Raw genomic sequence first — 21,079 nt, forward strand, 5'->3', positions numbered from 1 at the left:
TTCTGTCGAATGACACCAATACCAAGGAAAAACACAGAAAATTAGTCACCTTATAAAGAGTGTCTTCGATAGTTTGCACGCCAGATTATTTCAAGTTAGGTATTAGTTTAGTGTGTATTATTGTGTGTTTCTGTGAGCTCATCTGTGTGTGTTTTGGGCACACCCTTACCGAGCTGGTGGGCCTTTCTGAGGCAGGAGAGGGAGGCGTTGAGTCGGGCGCACTCCTCTTCGTTGGCACCAAACTTCTGCAGCAGCTCACACACCTGCTCCTCGCTCATCTCCAGCAGTCCCTCCAGGGTCACCTCACTCGGGCTCATCTCCTGCAGAACACACACACACACACACACGTATGCAAACACATGACTCAGAGACACAATACAATACAATACTCAGATCTAATACACTATTAAAAAATTGAACATGTACGGTTTAAGATGCACTGAATAACTCAACACATTGGCAGCTTCCAATGATAATGGACAGACGCAGGGAAAACTTTGACCTTGGTCAGCAATCATGTTTAAGTCAGTCAAGAGTGCAAAGAGGTCGTGGATTGTAAAAACACAGGCTTATCAGTGTCACTTTTAAAGCAATGATTTGGGTTTATCTCTTGCCACAGATGTTTGCAGCCAAATAAGCTGCAAACAGCAGGACTACCTGTAATGGGGTAACACCTGCCAGTCAAGCAAAAAATGCCTGGAATCATATTCTTTTTTTAGTTTTTAAAGCTAAAATTTGGTAACTTTTATAAAAATAACTTTTTTTGTCATATGTGCTAAAACTGCCACTATATGCAGACAGTAGTAAATGAGATAGATAATCTGTAAAACTAAAAAGAAAAGAAAAATAAATCATTGTCAGTAGACTGAAGTACCAAGCACCAATCACCAACCGGACCAACTTTCTAATTTCACATCTTAAAAACACACTGAAATATGTTTCTGAAAACACCTGAGGTGAGAAATAAGTCAGTGCAGTAACAAATCTTGATTCATACTTGATCAGTTATGCCCAGCTTGAGATTTTGACTGCAGTTCATAAGCAGTGATTGACATGATTGACAGCTGCGTTAAAGACGCCTCGGCTCAGATTGGTTGCTTTAGTTCACGCACGGTGGATTCTTACAAATGCCATGAGAAGCACTGCGAGGAGAACACGTATCCAACATGATGGACGGGTCACAAACTAACACAGTATGATTGTTAACTAACATGGTATAATTGTCAAACCACTACCACAAAAAATAAAAATAGAAAAACAAGTGAACCAAATAACCAGTTTTTAAACTAAAACCAAATTACACTAATTACAGGACAGGTTTCCTGCATCTTAAGGCAAGTTAGATTAAAGCCTTTTTAAGACTTTTTAATGCCGCTCAGAATGAAGAGCAGTTTTCTTATAACCAAAATTGATGAAGGGCAATTTTATTTTGCCCAAATGTTTGTTGTAACATAAAACATTACTTTTCTGTCCAGTGAAAAAGTTGTTATTATTAACAACAAATGTTCCCTTTTAAGAGTAGAACATAAAGAAGACAATGAACGTATATTGCCATAACAGTGTCTATTTGAATTACCAACAAAAGTGGGAAATATCTGGTATTTCTGCCCTGTTTTCTGGACATTTTTTTTGTTTCTCAATCTGCATTTGAGATTTCACAGCTTGGACTCACATCATGACGAGACTGAGAAAAGGAATTAAGGAAATTATTTCACAAAAAAAAGTTTCCAATTATTTTTGAGATTTTACAATGCAAATTGCGAAAAACAAAAATCATAAAATCCTACTTCTATGTCTGAGGACTTTTAAGACCTTTGAAAGAATAATTAAAGTCGATTTAATACCAATTGACGCTTTGAAGACTTTTTAAGGATCCATGGGAACCCTGCGGGAATGTAACAGGAATGAAACAAGAAAAAATAAGAACATATAAAAGGAAAATCCTTTATTGATAAATGATGGGAGAAAAATTACTAATGCCGATTTTTCCAGAAGTGATTGGTATGATTAAAAGTTGGCCAGCATTAATTATGCTTTAAATAAAAATATGAGCCACACAAATACCAAAGAAATCCCAGTTAGGACAATGTTAAATGGCTAGTTTGTACAATTATTATTATTTTTATTATTACCTAATTTCCTAAATATTATTTCATTATTGTGAATTGATATATGGACTATGTAGATGCCGCAGATAAAATTATAAAAAAATAACTAATGCTGATTTTTCCATAAAAAACACAAAATAGAACACTGGATGGTTTGACAATTATGAAAGTGATATAAATCACGTGACATAGTTGACACCATCATCTGATCTCTGTTGGAGATTTTGTTTGAAAGCACTCTCTGCCACTATCTGCTGGTTACTGTACTGATGCTAGATTTGTAATCTGAGCAGTACTATCTTAAACTTCCACATTGTAATGCTGGGAGATTAAAAAATGAGCCTCTTCTGAGATAAAACTTGCAGCTTGACCTATTACCTGTGTGACCTCCTTCCTCAAGTTGACGATGCGGAACCAGTGGCCGAGGCGAGGGAAGTCCTCCAGCTCGACACTGCGCTCCTCTAAGGCCACTTTGCACTTACAGGACAGCTGGCGGCTGAAGTACTTCACCAACTTCCCCTGAAAACAAGAGGGACAAATACAGTGAGGGAAATTTGCAAATACATGACACTTGCTTTAATGGCGATGAGCCCTTTTTTAACCTTTTCACATAAAATTAAATTAAATATGATCACTGTACCACCTGCCCTTCTTTCTCTTAATTTCTGTAAATGATACTGACTGCTTTGTGTTGATTGTGTCTGTTTGTTTCATTGTATAATTGCAAATATAATAATAATAATAATAATGAAACAAAATGTCAACAATAAAAAATGAAATGATTACTGTTACACTGTGTAAAGTACAACTGTCCTGCAGAACATTAAAACCATATGTATTGCATTAATGTACAACTCTATAAAAAGAACAGACAAATACCAGATACAGACCAGGGAGGGGAAAACATGGAAACGCCTTTCATTAGTAGAGCTGGATATCTTTTTTTTTTTTTTGAAACACTGACTTGTTTCACTTTTCCGCACAATACAACATGAAATGCATTTGTTTTTTTGTTGACTACACCTGTCCTGGGGACCTGACCCCTTATCACAAGCAAGACTGAGAATAAATAAAAACCCAAAAAAATGGATAAAGTCAATGCGCAAAGGTAGATATTAAATTCCATTACATCCTGTAGCCACACAAATACCAAAAAAATCCCATTTGGACTATGTTAAATGCTAGTTTGTACAATTATAACAATAGTTGTTATTATTATTATAATATTATTATTCCCTAACTTCTTAAATAGTATTTCATTCTTGTGAATTAATATATGGAATATGTAGATAGTTGCTGCAGATTTTTCTTTTTAAAACCTGCAGATAAAATTAAAATAAATAAAATAAAAAAAACATAAAATATTATATAAGTTGCTTAAACTGAAACAAAAACTATGTTTAAAAAAGCGAATTTTTAAAAACACTTTTATATTACACTGCAAGAGTACTGAACAAAAACACTTTTCCAAAAAGCACACAAAAGGTTCTAAGATCTCTTTTAACTATTAAATTGTGTAAAGTGTTGAATGGGTTATGCTGTCAAACGTGGATTAGCATGTTTGATAGCATGTTTGTTCATCCAAATACAAGTATGTGAATGCTCTCTCTCTGTGTTGCTGTTGTAGATGACAAGAAACCCACAGCTTCGTCTTTCAGCTCCAAAGTTTCATTTGCGCTCGCTTTATGTGATTTTGAGTAAAGTTATTTGGCTAAAAACAAATATTGTTAGCATAGGCTACAACGCTGTGTAACGTATAGCGCGCATGCTTAGTGGTTCATATGTCTTTAACACAACACTTCACAAAACTGGCTACACACCTTACAGACCAACCTCCTCAGTTTTCCGTCGCCGTGAAAAACTGACCCTGTTGCTAACGCCGACAAAATAAAACTGACGGGAAGAACTCGGTTCCGACGCGCATCAATTTTATCGCTGTGTGCACCGGACCGTTGCTACCTTCCTACCGTGAATTTTTGACTACGATGGTGAAGGCATGACCCGCCCATCTCTGCCATGCTCTGCCTCTGATTTGTTACATTGACATTCTTAGTCCACCTATCACACTCCTCTTGCCCGAGAAGTAGCCAATCAGAGGGAGAGTAGGGCGGGTCAAATGAAATGAAATGAAATGAAATGAAATAAAATAAAATAAAATAATTTACTATATATTTTGATTTGATTTAACACATATTAAAAACGACATATAAATAATAGTATAATATTAATAACAATACACAATGCTTAAATAACTAAATATAAAAATAAATAATATAAAATAATAATAATATATTAAAATAAAATATTCAAGTACTCTACCATGAAGAAGCTGCATGCCACACTTGAGTTAACCTTTTAAAACCTGGATTGACATCAGTTTTCTTGTGCTACGTTCAGAGGCCTTTCACAAGCTTTTTGACCCTTTGAAACCTGTGCAAAATTGGTTCAATTTCTTTCGAAAACATTAATGACCAACTTGGCAAGAAATGTCCCACAAATTGCAAGAAATTAGTCAAATGTGACAATCCAAACAATTAAGGAAAATGTCAAGAAATACTACATTTACAATTATAATAGTTTTATATTTAAAACTATATTACAGGGAAAAAAATAGAATAAATACGTATTTTGTGTTTTTTGTTGTTGTTGTTGTTGTTTTTACTTTGTGTGTTATTTTCAGGCAGTTTTCTTGTAAACTTAATGCAGTAATATATATAATTTTTTGGCCCTGTTGTAAAGCTGTGATGTTACATTCTCCCCATGTTCTTGAAATAAATCAAACCACTTTTCTCAGGTTTCAAAGAGATTAAGTATTAGATATCTTAGCACAAAATAATTTTAGTAGAAGTAAAAGTCACCTGATAGAAAATTACTTGAGTCAAAGTCTTAAAGTATCCAGTGTTTTCTGTACATAAGTATCAAAAGTAATTTTATGATATTAAATGTAAGCAAGCTTTGAAAGTAAAAGTAGCTCACAAGAAATGCTTTAATTAAAAAAGCAAGTGGCCAGAATTTTGAGAATTATGATTTTTCTGTCTTCATAACATAAACCACCTTAAAAAGGAGCCTCCATTACACTTGAAGAAAATGGAAAGAATTGAGAGAAACAAAATCAACTTTTCAATATGTCCATCTGACCCCTCCGAAAGCCAATTCCTCCCTTATTTTGTAGAAACTAAAAAGCTTAGGGGAGATGTAGTAGAGTAAAAGTAGTGGAGTAAAAGTTGTCAGAAGGGACAACTTCAACATCATGTGCCTGACAAACTTAACTTTTTTAATTTTATTCCCACAATTGAAATAATTTGTTTTCTTATTAGCCCTGAGAAACTCTTCAGTACACGCTGAATTAAAATGATTATCACAGTATGAGATCCCTGTAAGCACATAAACAGTGTCACCGTAACGCTTTCAACACCTTTGAGTTACACAACCTTTAATTGATGCTACTTGTAAGCACTTAATTTACATGTTGACTGCGTGTTTGTGACAAAGATGACAACATGGTGAGCAGCGGTGAGAAAGGAGGGACCACAAAACTCATTTCATGCTGAACCAGAAATAAAAAAAAAGATGACAGCAGGAGACTTGTTTTGATTAAATGAATCCAACTGCTCAATAAATACATAAAGAACACAGGTGATTGTTTGAGTCATGTAAATGCTTTTATCGATTATCACAGTGCGTCAATCATTCAACTGTGACAGTAAGTGTAGTTGTCAACTTCATGTGTAAAGACTGTATATAAACATGGGCAATATGACAGTTTCCCCAAAGTGTAACATTTCAATCTTGATCGCCCCCTGGTGTCTGACTGCAGTAAAGGTCATAAAGCATATTAGTGAATGGGACATTAAATTAAGTACAAGCCAAGTAAATTTCTCCCCAAGCTGGTTTCTATCACTGAAGGTAGTTCTCATCACCCTGATGTTTGTTCAAGTGATTATTTTTATGATCAATTCGCTTTTTAACAAGTTATTCAGTTCTACAAAAAGCAGATTTTCCTCCATGATTGACAGCTGTGAAAGCCAATCCATACACTTGCATTCAATGCACTTGCCTGGATATTTTAGCTTCACTTAAGCATAGCTGGGGTAAGTAAGGCCAGCACGTCTATCTCAATATACGGTATATGGTAAAGACCATTTAAACATTCACTTATTGCTATGCTTTTTTTCCTTCTTTTTATTAATTATGGTTGTCTCTTTTTATTTGCTAATTACAATAATAATAATAATAATAATAAAAAAATAATAATAATTATTATTATTATTATTATTATTTTAATTATTATTATTATTATTATTTATTATTGTTATATTATTATTATTATTATTATTATTATTATTATTATTATTAATAGTAGTAGTAGTAGTATATTGCCAAATACCAAAGATATCTCAGTGTAAACAATGTTAAATGGATAATTTGTACTATAATAATAATAATTATTATTATCACTACTATTGTTATAATGATAATATCAAAATAAAAAATAAAAATAAAAATAAAATAAATAAAATTAAATAATAAAAAACCGTGACAACCAAAATTAATAAAAAGTGAAATAAATGCATGAAAAATAAATGATTGTTTTAATGGCCTTTACACACTTTAAGTTGAGAAACTGCTGACACACTTGAATGACGACCTATTATTTGCTTTGACGCACTCTGGAAATTGATAGAAGCATTTACATGACTCAAACAATCACCCGTGTACTTATGTATTTATTCGACAATTGGGTTCACTTAGTCAAAACAAGTCTCCCACTGTCATCTTTTTTCATTTCTGGTTCAGCATGAAATAAGTTTTGTGGACTTCTTTTTATAATTTATTTATCTTTAAGCATAATTAATGCAGGTCATTTTTCAATCATACCAATCACTCCTAACATAAATCTCATAAAATACATCATGACAAGGCCGCTGTTATCTAGTAGTGAAAAGTATGTTTACTTAACAACTGCATAATTTTGAAGTGCTTATGCTTTACAGTATTTCCTGTATTTTTACGTTATGCAACTTTATACTTGTACTCCATTATATTTCAGAGGTAGAAACTTTTCTCTTTTGAGCGCTGGAGCTATTTTGCAGATTTCACACAACATGTACAATATAACAGATTTTTGTTTTTGTATTAAATGATCAAACACTATACAAAAGCACTTAAATAGTAAAATGTTACTGACACATTAATCCCTCAGTAAAAGTAATAATATAATATGTAATAATTTGACACCCACAGTAAACTCTTTTTCTGCATTATGAGTACTTCTACTTTTTGATAACATGGTTATTTTGCTTCAGTACAGTTTTGAATGCTTTTACTTGTAATCAAACATTTTTTTACACAGTAGTATTGCAACATTTAGGTCTAATAAAGAAAAGGATCTGAATACTACACATCATTCTATACACCTAGCTTACTAAAAATTCTTATATAATCTTATCCACAGCCTCTAAAACAATTTCAATATCAATAGATTGCTCCTTTATTAAAGAATGAGATGGCTGCAAAACTATCAGATATGTAGTATAATGTAATGTTTTAAAAATACATATATTTTTGTTTTGACTGTACTTGAGCATCAAATTTACAGTGAAGTAAATTTGTGCAGAAACAATGGGTCTGATTGAAAGTGATGGTAAAATAATGGGTGACGTGATGCTTTAAGATTTAAGGATGATACATTTGGATGGCCCCATTCCAAACATACACCTACAAAAAGACTGCTGGAAATTAGACAGCGCTGGCCTACATCAGTTGCATACCAAAGTAGAAACCAGTGAGGAGGGACTTGCAAGTCACCTCTGAATGCAGAAAAACCCTCCAGCAGCTGCCCACGGCTGCTAACGCTCTGCCCAATAAGGCGACTGCTCAGTCCACACCTACAGAGAAACACACATTTACCCTGGCTAAATGTGTCACTTCTTACTTATCTACTTAAATATATATAATATATATATCGTAGCATTTTTACTTGTTCATAGGACCATGGCATAAATACAACATAGCATGAGAAAAGAGAGGGAGACAGAAAGACATATAGACAGAAACTTTTAAAGAACTCTTCATTCAACACAAATGTGTTGTCCATCTTACACTATATAAGTCTAGTCTGACTGTAGACCAGGGATCCTACTAGTTAGGGAAAGTAGGATTTAAGACTTTTAAAGACATTTTAATGCTACTTGGAATAAAATTCAAGACCATTTTTACAGTTGCCAATACTGAAGAAAAAGAAAATGCATAAACTTGACATCAATTAGGTAAGGTTAGGGAAAATTTATTTTATTTGTCAAATCAATATTTAACAAAAAGAATATTATTATTATTATTATTATTATTATTAATTATTATTATTATTATCATTTTCATTATTATTATTATTATTATTATTATTATTATTATTGCAGTTATCGATTATTTTGAGCTTTTGCAATGCAATTTCAGACAAAAACAATCAACAATAACAAAATCTATCCTACTTCCCATGTTAAGAGCATTTTTTAAGATACAATTTAGTGAGGCATGTTAATGCCAATTAAGGCCTTATATTCAGAATAATGGATTAAAATTATTATAAATTTTAAAGGGGTCTGCGGGAACACTGATGCAGATCTTAGCTCTGTATTAACCCTTAAAAATTTCTCTCACAAAAAACATGGGGAAAAATGCAATTACAACTTAACAAGACATGGCCAAAAATTTGGCAAGTGTAATAAAAAAAGTTACAAGAAATTACCTGAAAATAAGCCAAAAAGAAAGAAAGAAAAATAAAAACACAAACAAGAAAATGAGGGACATTTCTTGCAAAGTTGGTCATGTACTTTAATTTTTTTTTTCTAATCTTCTCACTGGACCTTTAAAAGTTGGACATAGGCTAAAAAACTAACAAAAAAATAATGTTTCAATCAATAATCAAGACACAGTATTGGTATCTGTCAATATACGTAAGTATGAATGAGATTTATCTTTAACACTGGATAACTGTAGAGGCTAATGTGTTAAAAAGCTTCAGTTCAGAGGGCATTGCAGGACCTTGGGTCAAGTAAAAAAACCTCTTTCGTGAAAATATGGCCAGAAAACATTTCATTGAAATTTTGGGTTTTTTGTATTTGTTATATTTGTTATGTGGTTTCTAGTGCATTAAAAATGTAGATTTAGCCTTCTCCAGGCTGGGATTTTCATTGTAAAATTATGGACAGCAAAAATATTAGCAATAAAAACAAACAAAATTGTGGTTTTTGTTTTGGATGAATTCAGATTTTTTTTTTTGCATACTTATTTTAATTAAGGTGTGAATTTTTAATTTTTAGATTTATTTAAAACATCCCTACATGTTTAGAATCAATCATTTAATCCAGCTTTAAAATGTTTTTACATTTTTTTCCATGTAAAATTTATCCCACTGTTTATTTAAAAAATACACTTGTTTAGCCACAGTTGATTTTCTATTTTAACATGTCATTCATTTAACATTATAGAAGCAACTCTGATTTGTATTTGCAGTGCACATGATCCCAAAATCACTCTCTCTAGACCTAAAAATAAGGTGACCTTAAGCACATCAATCTCAAGTGACGTGAACAACTGATTATAATCCTTGTGGATTATTATGTGACTTCTCTCTGTCTGCTCTGCAACTAGAAGCTGCCGTTGTCAATTGACTATAATCTCAGGTGACATTAGGCCTTACTCCACCAAACATGTAGAACAGTATAACACAGGTACAAAAAGAGGAAAGGGTACTAAGAGTGTATTTTGCTAAAGTTTATTGAAAAAAGTTTTTTTTTCTTGAAGAAGGGCCCCTAAGTGAGAACATGTGGTCGTGGAACCTCGAGTAATATATGAGTTTATAAGCCCCTCAGATCTAAAAAAACCAACCAACCACAGAGCTGCATCCCATCCTAAAGCTCCAGTCTGAGCAGATTTGGCGAGGCAAACTTTTCTCCCTCACTGTGGCGAAAACCAGACGGGACTGAACATACTGTACATACTGTGGGCAGGTGCACGAGCATAAGCTGCTGGGGCAAGCAGGCTAACAGAAGCACGCCACAAGCTGAAAAATTTATCCCTGCTTTTAACACTTAATTACTCTTTACCTTCTGTCTCCGTCCTTGCACAGACTGCTAGACATGCCTCTGATAATACTGCCTGGATTTTTTCACTACCAAGTTAGAAAAATGCAACAATCAACTTTTCTGAACAAGAAGACAAGCCTGTCCTACATCTTAAACTGCGTGGACATTGGTTGGACAAGGATGGACCAAGATACATGTTGAATCTCAAGGGAAAAATAAATGAAAAGATGAATAACCCCGAAATTTGTTAAGGTGTGAAAAAGTCAAATTGACAAAATTAAAAAGATCCTCTGTCATGTTAAATTCCAAGCAGGTGGGGGCAATTTTTACAAGGCACTTTGAGTCTAGTTAACCATAACAAAAACAGCATATTCTCCGAAAATTAATTTTGAACTAATGAGCCTATGACATGCACTAAATTGACTAACTGGAACTGGTTCATAACTGGAACACTAAACAGCGGCACAGCAGACTATAGCCCCTTATTTAATACTGCCTGTTCAGGAATATTGCGCCATAATGCCGCCTCGCCACTCTGTACAGAAGGTACTATCACTGATCATGGAATGGGGAGTGCTGAAGATCGTCTCGCCACAATCAGCAGGATGGGATTATGGGCGGGACGGTGTGTGACATTTTGATGGCACATCAATGTGTTGCAACTCACCCGTGAGATTGAAAAAGCAGCTGAGAGCAGCTCGCGCCAACTCAAAAAGAACAACCACCGAAAATGTCCCAAATTAGGAAAACAGTCATTTGTTGAACCAAGAAGAATACATCACATGTGTAAAGCATTATCAGTACACTGATGTAGATATGGATGAGTGCTGGATCTTTAAGAAAACTATTCATTGAAAGCATATTCATGAACTTTCAAGGGCCTAAAACGCTTCCAAAAAACAACCTTCAACAGTCAAATGCAAGGAAACTCACAGGCGATTGTCCACTGGCCAAAAAGTCAGGCAGATAAACTGTATGAAAAATATATATATAAAAACTATTTTCTATGGTGCACTTCCATAAAGTTTGGGGGGGGGGGGTCTTAAAATCAAAGCTGCAGAGACCAGATATCCCCTTTAACCTACACTTCCCATGATGCATCTCAAATGCATGGGTTATTTATTTTTCAAATTTCAGAAAGTCTCTCCAGAATACATTAAACAACAGTTTTCATAGTCTGAACAGTACTCCTCGCAGCATGTAAACTAAATGTGTGTTAAAAATAATCAGAATAAATTGAAGTGCCTCATTTAGGTTGTGTTACATTTTAAAGCTGCAACACTTAATATTTTCATAATACAATGCATGAAAAGACAATATGAAAACAATGTGATAATGTGAGAGAGAGCTGCTTATTGTGATGAACCTGAATTACTGAATGTGCGGCTCACCTCCACTTTACAGAGCTTTAAAGTGAGCTTTAGCTCATTGTTTAGCCCCTGACCACACAGTTCGGGTTCATTCACTGCTCTTATCAGTGTTAGCTGCAGTTGTTTTCAGTGATAAAAAAAGCGCTAAAAACCCACTGTATGTTGCTTTGCACCAAACAGCAGACAAACACAGTTAGAAAGTAGCTGCTGAACATTGTGGAGAATCTAGCAGCTGAAAGGCCACGTTTCTCTCTGCAGACCAAAAAAAGAGCTAAAAGTAGAGTGAATATTGGACTTACATATGCCAAGTAGCCAGAAACTGGACTCCAAATGAACAATTATGTTGCTCCATAACTTCTGGATGTGTAAATAAGCATCTTTTTGCTACCAAGTTTGCCAAAAGATGAATATAGACGATGTGACAATCATGCACTTCACACAGTAATTGGCCACAGTGTGAAAAGTGAGGCTGATTTTGACCCGCCCTCTCCAGCTTTAATTCCTGTGCCTTAAAGGAGAGACTGTCAGGAAGTTTGCACCTATGCTTGTACCTTTAACAGGGCAGGACCATTCAAGTAAATGTTTGTTTTGTTTTGTTTTGTTTTTTGTTTTTTTAGCAATGACAGAGTTAATTATAAATCGATAAAAATCTCATTTCCGTTTTACGTACATTGCTACAACTGTTCTTCATGGAAGAAAAAATATGCTTCCACCTTTGACACAAACAAAAAAAATCTGCACATTTTCAACAAACCAACACTGTAAACTCTGTCTAACATTCTTGAATATGACACTATAACAACACTTGTTTTTGACCTGACCTCCTTTTCCCTCATATGATTTACATAATTGGATCACATGTTACGCCCCAACATGTGTCTCCATCTCTATAAAAGCCTAAAAACCCATCATTCATCTTGTGCGTGCATCAACCAGTGTATCCAAGGGATACCGCTGACAATGCATAATCATATTAATGGAAACGCAGCATCACCACTTCATCCAGGTAATGATATAGGCAGCTATTCTTGGTAAAGCTTTTGGCTGAAGCCAAGGTCAGTGCTCAACGCTGCTAACAGATTGTGTCTGAGCCACAATCTGGGTCCTTTAGGTTAATAATAGAGATGGAAAACAGAGATGTCACAGAGGAATCTCCTGTACACACAGCACTCAGTAAAGATCAGGGCAGGTTAACGAGGAGGCTTTGTGTATGGCTGACATCATTGTGAACCTCATCAAAAAACCCCCGGTGGACAACTCATTGGACGTAGAGGCCATAAGAGGACTGCCATCCTGAAAGCTCTCAATTCGCAGGATTTGAGGAAGATTAGACGGTTTCTCGGGAGTAACTACTTTTGTTGCACTCCTGAATTTACCGTTAAGTGTGTTTTCTTTGGTTCTCATTCATTTCTAATGCTTGTTTCTCTCAACAAAATATCACAAAAAATAACAATGTAGCTGATCCACAGCAGTTTTCTGCAGTTTCTGCCATATCTGTATTGGTTCCAGGGTATTGATAAAATGTTTTTTTCTAAGGGGATTGTAGCCTAAATTTAACAACAGAAGAATTGCAGCCCACAACAGTACGTGACTACCAAAATATCTCACTCTGACCTGAATTCATGTTGGTGTTTCTGTTATTTTGTCTGGTGGACATACACCTAGTAATAAAATGTAGCCAGTCCATTTGTCCTTGTAGCATATAAAACCATCTGCATTATTTTCATCTTTTTAGGCAAGTTTGTTGTGAAGAGTGCTACAGTACAGATCAGTCCATATCAGTATTAACCCTTTAAAACTTGTGGGGGGCCTGGTGGATCAGTGGGTAGAGCAGGCTCCCCATGTACAGAGGCTGTGTCCTCGCCACAGCGGCCATGGGTTCGATACCGACCTCGTCCCTTTGCTGCATGTCGCCCCCTTTCTTTCTCCCCCTTTCACACTTGTGAAAAAAAAAAAAAATTGGAAACTTCAGCAATTTGGCTTGATTTCTTTCAAAAACATGGAAGATGGCAATGAGCAATAAAAGAAGAAATGACCCAAAAATGTGCAAGAAAGTAATAAAAAGAACAAGAAAATTACCTGAAAGAATAATACAAAAGAAAAAAAAGCAATACAAAAACAAAAAATAAAGTAAGAACAAAACAAGGAAACAACCTGGAAAAAGTGCTTAAAAATTAAAATAATTGTGTAACATAATTTTAAATATGTAATTATGGTAATTATGATCTAGTTATTCCTAGGTTTTTTTCCTTATATTCCTTATCATTTTTCCCTAGCGTTTTCTTTAAAATAATTTTCTAAATCTTTTATTTTTCTTGCAGTTTGTGGAATATTTCTAACCAAGCTTCCCATTTTTTTTAAAAAAAATAAATAAATAAAATAAAATAAAATAAAATAAAATAAAATAAAATAAAAAATCATACCAATTTGCTCAGGGTTTAAGGGTTTAAATATCTGTGAAAGGCATCTGAAAGCAGCCCAAGAAGAGTGATATCCCTCCAAGAGTTTCAAAGAGTTAAACCGAAACTTCAACACAGCGATAACGTGTGGTTGCATTTGAATAAGTTAAACTTTTCGACATCACTCACTGCCAGTGCGTTTATTTCAAGCTTTAGGGCAGAGATGCCTGACTTGCTTTGCTAGGGGGAAAATGTTGCAAAATGACAAGAGCCAGGGGCCAGTCGCAGCAGCACCGCACAGGTCAGGTGAACGCAGATAAACAAGCTCTATTTGCTATTTTTAACGATCTTTATTTATAATTAGAAATCATTTAGTAATTAATTTTACCTTTTGCATCTTATCTCTTTACTCTTTTGTTGTAAATCTGTATCCTTTATTATGTTCTATATTTCATTTCTCTGTAAAGCATTTTGAATTTGAATTGCTCTGTTGTATGAAATGTGCTATACAATAAAGCTGCCTTGCCTCTGTGTTTGTTCAAGAGATCATTTTGATAAGTTTGGTTATGATGAGTAATTTTAAGAACCACAAACTCTGTTCTATCAACCCTGTTTGCAGGAAAACAGAACTGACAAACCCACTGTGCGACCTGCCCAGCTCCAAACAAGAGAGACAATAACTACCTGCTGAATGTAAAGCTAGAGATTTTTCCCAGGAGCTGATGGAGACCAGTAATAAATAGTTTGCATGGACTGATTACTGAACAAGCCCATGGGGTACAGGCCCGGGGCCCACATTGTCGCGCCCCCCCCCGGCCCTCGCATGCAAAATGTCAGTCAAATTCCCACAGAAAGGGAGTCAAGGTGACCACAGAGAGATGAAAAGGGACTGCAAAAGAGACACAAAACAACTACAAAAAGGGGAAAAACAACAACAGAGACACAAAATGACCAAAATATACACTAAACTGGGGGCCGACCTACTGACCCTCCTTCCAAAAATGAGAGCAAAACATGGCGAAACTGTTTTGTTATCATGCAGCACAAACCTGGAACAAGTGCCTATTCTGACCACTTTTAAGTCAAAGCTAAAAACATTCGTTTTTACATGTCCTCTCCACCCTGACAGCAAACTTATTCTTGAACTCGATTTGAAATTATTGTAAATATTATTTTTTATCTTTGCACGTCTACACTTTTGCAACTTTAGTGGGGGGTTTTTAAATGGTAAATCACTAAGTAGGCCAATTAAATTAAATTAATTATTATAATATATAATTATTATGTATCCTCCAATCTGTATCTTGAAGATGCAAAACAATGACACAAAGCAAGCCTAAACAACTATAAAAGTGTGTGTCTTGCTAAAGTATATATATATATATACATCGGGCATATCTGTGCCCAGGAGCCTAGTGTCTAATAACCTGCTCATGATAGCTTGGATTTACTTAACATAATGCTAATATACCTCTGCTGGTATTGTCTGTATCCAAAAACAAACATAACATTGTAAAATGTCTCTGTATAAAGTGAAATCAACATATTCAGGTAACGTTGTTCCAGCACACATTGCCATAGTCACAACTGCAGCATACAAGTGAAGCCAGATGTTCCACTATTGTGTACTACGACAAAAGACACAATACCCAGCGCATGATACTTCCTGCATTAAATACAATCAGATGAATAACTAATGAATGGTTTGGATCCTGTAGTTTCTACATAGCTTGCAGTTTTCTTCATCTCTTTTTTTGGCACATTGCTGTCTTGCCTTACTGCCCTCTGCAGTCAACAGAAACCTGCTCCACATCATCGCTCGTCTGGTGTTATACTAACAATACTGCCACATAACGCTCCAACAGCGGTCAAAAACTCAGCAAGGTCCCTTTAACCACATGGAAGTCACTGTAAATGTACAAGTTTTTAATTGGCATATTTTTGTTGTTTTTTAAAAGGTTGTCTTATGGGGTCGACAGATTATCGACATGTCCGATTATTAGGGCCGATATTCGGCATTTTGCCAATTATCTGTATCTTCATGTTATTTTAATGAACAGCAATAGAATAATTATTAAAAAAGTGTCAGCATGAGAGGAGTTTTACTTTGTAAAACCTCAGAGAGCTGTTTTTGTTCATTCTTTTTTTTATATAAATTTTCACTCAACTTTATAAAAAATAAGTTGCTGGGAACTTGCTGTATATGATGTTGAGAGTTTCAGTTTTGATTAAACATTTGCTAAAGGCATTTAAACAAAGTTTTGTGTTGGAGTTTCTTACATTGCAAATTCTAAATATTGACAAAAAGCATCAGCCCTGAAAACCCAATATCGGTCAATACCTAATTTCTTACAGGAGCTTGTAATGTGCGCCATCAATGCAACAATTTATGTTTTTTTTTTTTTTTACAATATTGCAAAAGAAAGGTGAGATGAAATATACTAAAAGGTTCTATGTGTGCCATTCAGAGCATTTATATAGCAGCAAACCACTATTTTCTCTTCAAAGACACAATGATGTAATGGCGTCCTGAGCAGAGACAAAGTCACGCCACCTCTCTCTGTGTTGTAATCTGACCTTCTGTGTCTGTTGTAATCTGAGCTTCTCTGTGGTTTGTTGTGGTAAACGGGTCCAGCGTCTCCTGCGTGTTACTGCAGGTGTGTATGGCAAGCTCATTGTCAGCACTTTGCATTGCACTCATACGGTGATTACTGCTGATATCTGTGCGGCATTGTGACGGAATTGTACCCACTGGTTCCCCCTGGTTAACACTGTTAGTCCTGTCAGCACTGTTGCTGTTGCTTTATGCTGTTTATGGAGAGAGAAACCATGGCTGCAAGCCTTGCCACCGGCTCAGCCACCACCATGTTGAGAACCGTGTGCCGACAACTCATGCTCTCCAAATTTTTGTATAGAGTCCCCTTAAGGCTGGGAAAAAAAGACATAAAAGACTCTCTCCTGCTCTTCCAAAATGTCAGACTATCCTACCTTCGACCAGAATTTTTTTTTTGCCAATATTCCCTCCACTTTTTTTGATTGCCCCCTTTAAATATTAAATAGTTCAGTCTTAGACACACCAAACCTACATCAAATAACTCCTTTGTTGCCTCACTTTGCCACTGTCTCAGCCAAAAAGGTGCACCTGATCACACCAAAAAGACTACAGCCAACGGCCGAATGCATCTGTGTGAGAGGAAATCACTCCATAGCAGGCAGTATTTGTCTTTCAAGAGGGGAAACATGAAGACCAACAGGACACACTCAAGCCGCTAGTTAGCCAGTTAGCACATTAACAACACAATCTGACGTTGACAAGAAAGGATATTTGCCGTGCGCAAGCGAACAGTAACACAAATACAAACCATTAAAAAATTAATAAAACAAATTTTATTTGAATCTAACGCCTTCTTGACCTTTGCCATTTGTTTACATTAATCACTTCTGGTTTTCCTCTCGAACTGACAGTCAGAGTGATTTCATTCACTGATGCGCTTCACTATGTCTGACGCAGATTCAACACGCTGAATCGACTGAAAAAAGAATACTTCAGTGATGCTTGCAGCAAGTAATCAAGTACCCACAATGCTTTTGGCGTTCAGTGAACATTAATCTTCATACTGTAGCCTGCTTTTTACTGGCAGCACATTTGTACTTAATATTAGATCTCTGTTCTGTTGGATTACATTTATGTTTCCTGTCCGTGCAACACAAACTTCACTCAATAGCCCAGACAAAGCATGGACTACATTTTATGTATTTTTAACATATAGTCTCATATTCTTGTTTTTAAATATATACTTTTCCTTAAGATAGCGCTGGAAAGGGTGGTGGCCGTCGTGAACGCGGTCATATTCACATTGTCTTGAATTATTTGTTTGTTTTTGGTTTTTTTTAATGATTGCTGTTTTTTTGTTTGTTTGATTGCTTGTTTTAAACTCATAACAGATATATAAGCATTTAACTGTGCATTGTACTTGTATGATTTTGTATTTGGTAAATAAACTTAAAACTTGGATGACCCAATGTCTCGTCCAAGAAACAGTAAAGTTACAACCCCATTGGTCTCTTTCTTTTATCAGTTTCTATAAAAAGTACCACAATAAAATAAAATAAAATCTATTCATGAAGATCTTTCAGCTATGTTGTAACACAAAAAAACTTCTTTAATGCTTGCATCAAACAATCAGGTACCCACAATGCTTGTCCAGAGAAAGGTGAAGTTACAAACCTGTTCACCTCTTTTTTTAATCTCAGCTTCTGCAAAAAGTTCTGCAATCAAATCTTAGTTTAAAACTATATTCTGATAATATAATCTAATATAAATATGCTGAAACATAAAAATGCATAGGTCTGTATTGCTTGCAACAAATAATAAAGTACCCACAATGATTTTTGGGTTCAGTGAACATTTATCTGCTTTTTTACTGGCAGCACATTTGTACTTAATATTAGATCTCTGTTCTGTTGGATAGCATTGATGTGCCCTGTCCATGCAAACATTACACACTTCAATTAACAGCCCAGGCACAGCATTGACTACAGTATTATATTTTGAAACACATAGTCTCATATTTATCTATTTATCTTTACTTTGGGTCACAAAGATGGTGCCGGTCAGGGTGGCAGCCATCGTACCTGCTGCGGTCATTTGTTTGTGCATTGTCTAAATTACTGTTGTTTTTTTGTTTTGGTTTTAATTGTTGTTTTTTTAACTCCTAATATGCACATAACCATTCCACTGTGCATTTTACTTGTATGATTGTGTAGTTGACAAAAAACTTCAAACTTGGATGAACTAAGGTCTCGTCCAGAAAAAGTTACAACCCCATTCACCTTTTCTTTTTTTATCTCAGCTTTTGCAAAAAGTTCTGCAACCAAATCTTAGTTTAAAAATCTATTCACAAAGATCTGTTGGCCCATTATTAATATACTGCAACATAAAAATGCAAGTCTGTGATGCTTGCAACAAAGAATCAAGTACCCACGATGCTTTTGGTGTTCAGTGAACATTTATCTTCATACTGTAGCCTGCTTTTTACTGGCAGCACATTTGTACTTAATATTAGACCTCTATTCTTTTGGATTCCTGTTCTCTGTCTGTGCAACAGTTACAAACTTCACCAAATAAGCTCAGACACAGCATTAGGGCCTATGTTATTATATATTTCATAACATATAGCCTCATATTGCTGTGGGATAACTCACAAGTGTCTTTATTTTATATATTATGTCACGTAGATTTCCTGTGGGACTTAAAGTGTGTTGATGGTACACACAGATACTCAGTGCTGAGTTTATGGCGACCTTATCATACTTAATGGTATTTGTTTTAATCTCCTGAGGCATCACCATAACATTGTTACAGGCCCTTAATGCTGTGCTGTGTCTGCGTGAGTTTTCCGTGACCTTATCGCACTTTATGGCATTTTTTTATGTCCTGTAACAGCCTCTCACTGGTGAGGAGTTAGGGGGGGGGTGGGGGTACTGGTTTAAGTGGTCTAAAAACGGACAGTCTGATACCTCAAACACAACATATTATGGCCATTACGTAACGCAATTTACGGAATACCCCACGGGCCAATTAAACGGATAACGATATGTTGTAACAATTTCGGTAATCTGCTCGCCTTGCATAACAGCGGGGCCTGGATGCGCTGCGAAGACGGACAGATGCGCAGGCTGGCGTATTGGTAATGGATTGTAAACACGGGCTGCCTATAGGCCTCAGATATTATTCTGATGGAGAAGAGCCACCTTCTCTCCCCGCCACCTGCAGAATGCGCAAGTCTCCAACAGCCCACTGCAGCCCCGTAGCCTCTTGATTTATTGCACTGCACAAAACAGATAGCAGCAAGAAATCTTTGCATATTGATGCAGCAGAAAAGCAGTTTGTCGTTGAGGGTAAAAAAAAAAAAAAAAAAAAAAGCGCTGAAAAATATGCAGTGGCCTAGAAATAAATAACACACGGTGACAGCCTATTGATTCACATGCACAACAGAAAAAAGAAAAAAAAATCTCAAATTGAGCTTACCTCCAGCGTTCGTATCTCTTTTTGTGTCAAGTCGTTGGATGTGGCACATTTGGTCCGTAAACCCTCCAAACTAGAAATGCTTATGTCTATCATATTTTGCACCAACTCGCACTGCTGCAAGGCTTTCTGCAAACTCAGATGCTGCTCCTCGCTTTTTGTCATCTCCTCGTTCATAGTTTTGCGAGCAGTGGTCGTTATTTTCCCTTTGCACTTAAAAAAAAAAGGAAAAAATTCAAAAAAGAAACGTGGAGAAGCCCACGGAGCAGAGCAGCCTGCAAAACGCCATGAAACGAGATGTTGTAGGTTTACAGACGCGGTTTGAGCCGTGAGAGAGTCGACTCCATTGCAACAACAGTGCTCGTAGTTCCTGCTGTTTCATCAAGGTGTCTCTGGTTTGAGGCTAAATCAAACACAATGTGAAGATACCGAGCGGGACGACACGGTTTGCCACAGCATCCATTGGGTGCCCCTTCGTTTCAAATGGATGGTTTATAATTAAAAAAAAAAAAAAAAAAGAAAGAGAGAGAAAAGCCGTTCAGCAGCGCATCTCGAGCAGACGGATCTGTGGGGGAAAGCCTGGCGGTTTTAAAGGTGCTGATGTGTGGATTGGATGCAGGTACTCCCTGTCTCCCTTGGCAGCAGCTGCATCCCGGTTCGCTCCCACCACACCGACATGTTTCCTGTCAATCAAACCCACAGCAACAGCATCGCAGCGCCCAAGCACCGCCGTGAGGGGCCGCTCTCGCGAGATTAGAGCGCCGAGTGCGGTGGGCTCTCAGCTCCAGCCAGGCCTGTATGAGGAGCAACACTTTCCTCATGTTTTGGGGGAAAGAAGGGGGTGCTTTTTACAATTATCATATGTGTTTGACACACTCCTAAATGTACACACTTCCATACAAGGCACAAACATAGACTACAGTCACCTAGACACTATTTCTATGTGATTTTTCCCTCATTATTTGTTTTTTTTTTCATTTTCATTTTTGGATGTTTCTAACAACAAGTCTCGTTATATGTGATTGGTGTTTTTTTTTTTTTGTTTTTTTTTTGTGTGATTGTTATCTGTTATGTTTGTGTGCCTGGTTGT

General features: G+C 35.9%; 1 protein-coding gene across 3 annotated transcripts in view; it reads right to left on the reverse strand.

Annotated features, from left to right (window-relative positions):
- The window catches only part of ksr2 (kinase suppressor of ras 2), a 124,779-nt gene extending 104,429 nt beyond the window's left edge, over positions 1 to 20,350 (reverse strand). For 2 of the 3 annotated variants that reach the window (XM_042488536.1, XM_042488537.1), the window contains exons 1-3: positions 19,993 to 20,240; positions 2,487 to 2,627; positions 170 to 320 (exon numbers count right to left, since the gene is read on the reverse strand). In XM_042488536.1, coding sequence (XP_042344470.1) covers positions 170 to 320; positions 2,487 to 2,627; positions 19,993 to 20,166 — 466 coding nt within the window. In that variant the 5' untranslated portion in view covers positions 20,167 to 20,240. Of the gene's footprint in view, positions 1 to 169; positions 321 to 2,486; positions 2,628 to 19,992 lie in introns of all 3 variants that reach the window. The other variant, XM_042488538.1, reaches the window with a different exon arrangement.
- Positions 20,351 to 21,079: the final 729 nt, after the last annotated feature.

This window comes from Plectropomus leopardus, chromosome 6 (assembly GCF_008729295.1).
Source record: "Plectropomus leopardus isolate mb chromosome 6, YSFRI_Pleo_2.0, whole genome shotgun sequence".
Lineage (NCBI taxonomy): Eukaryota > Metazoa > Chordata > Actinopteri > Perciformes > Serranidae > Plectropomus > Plectropomus leopardus.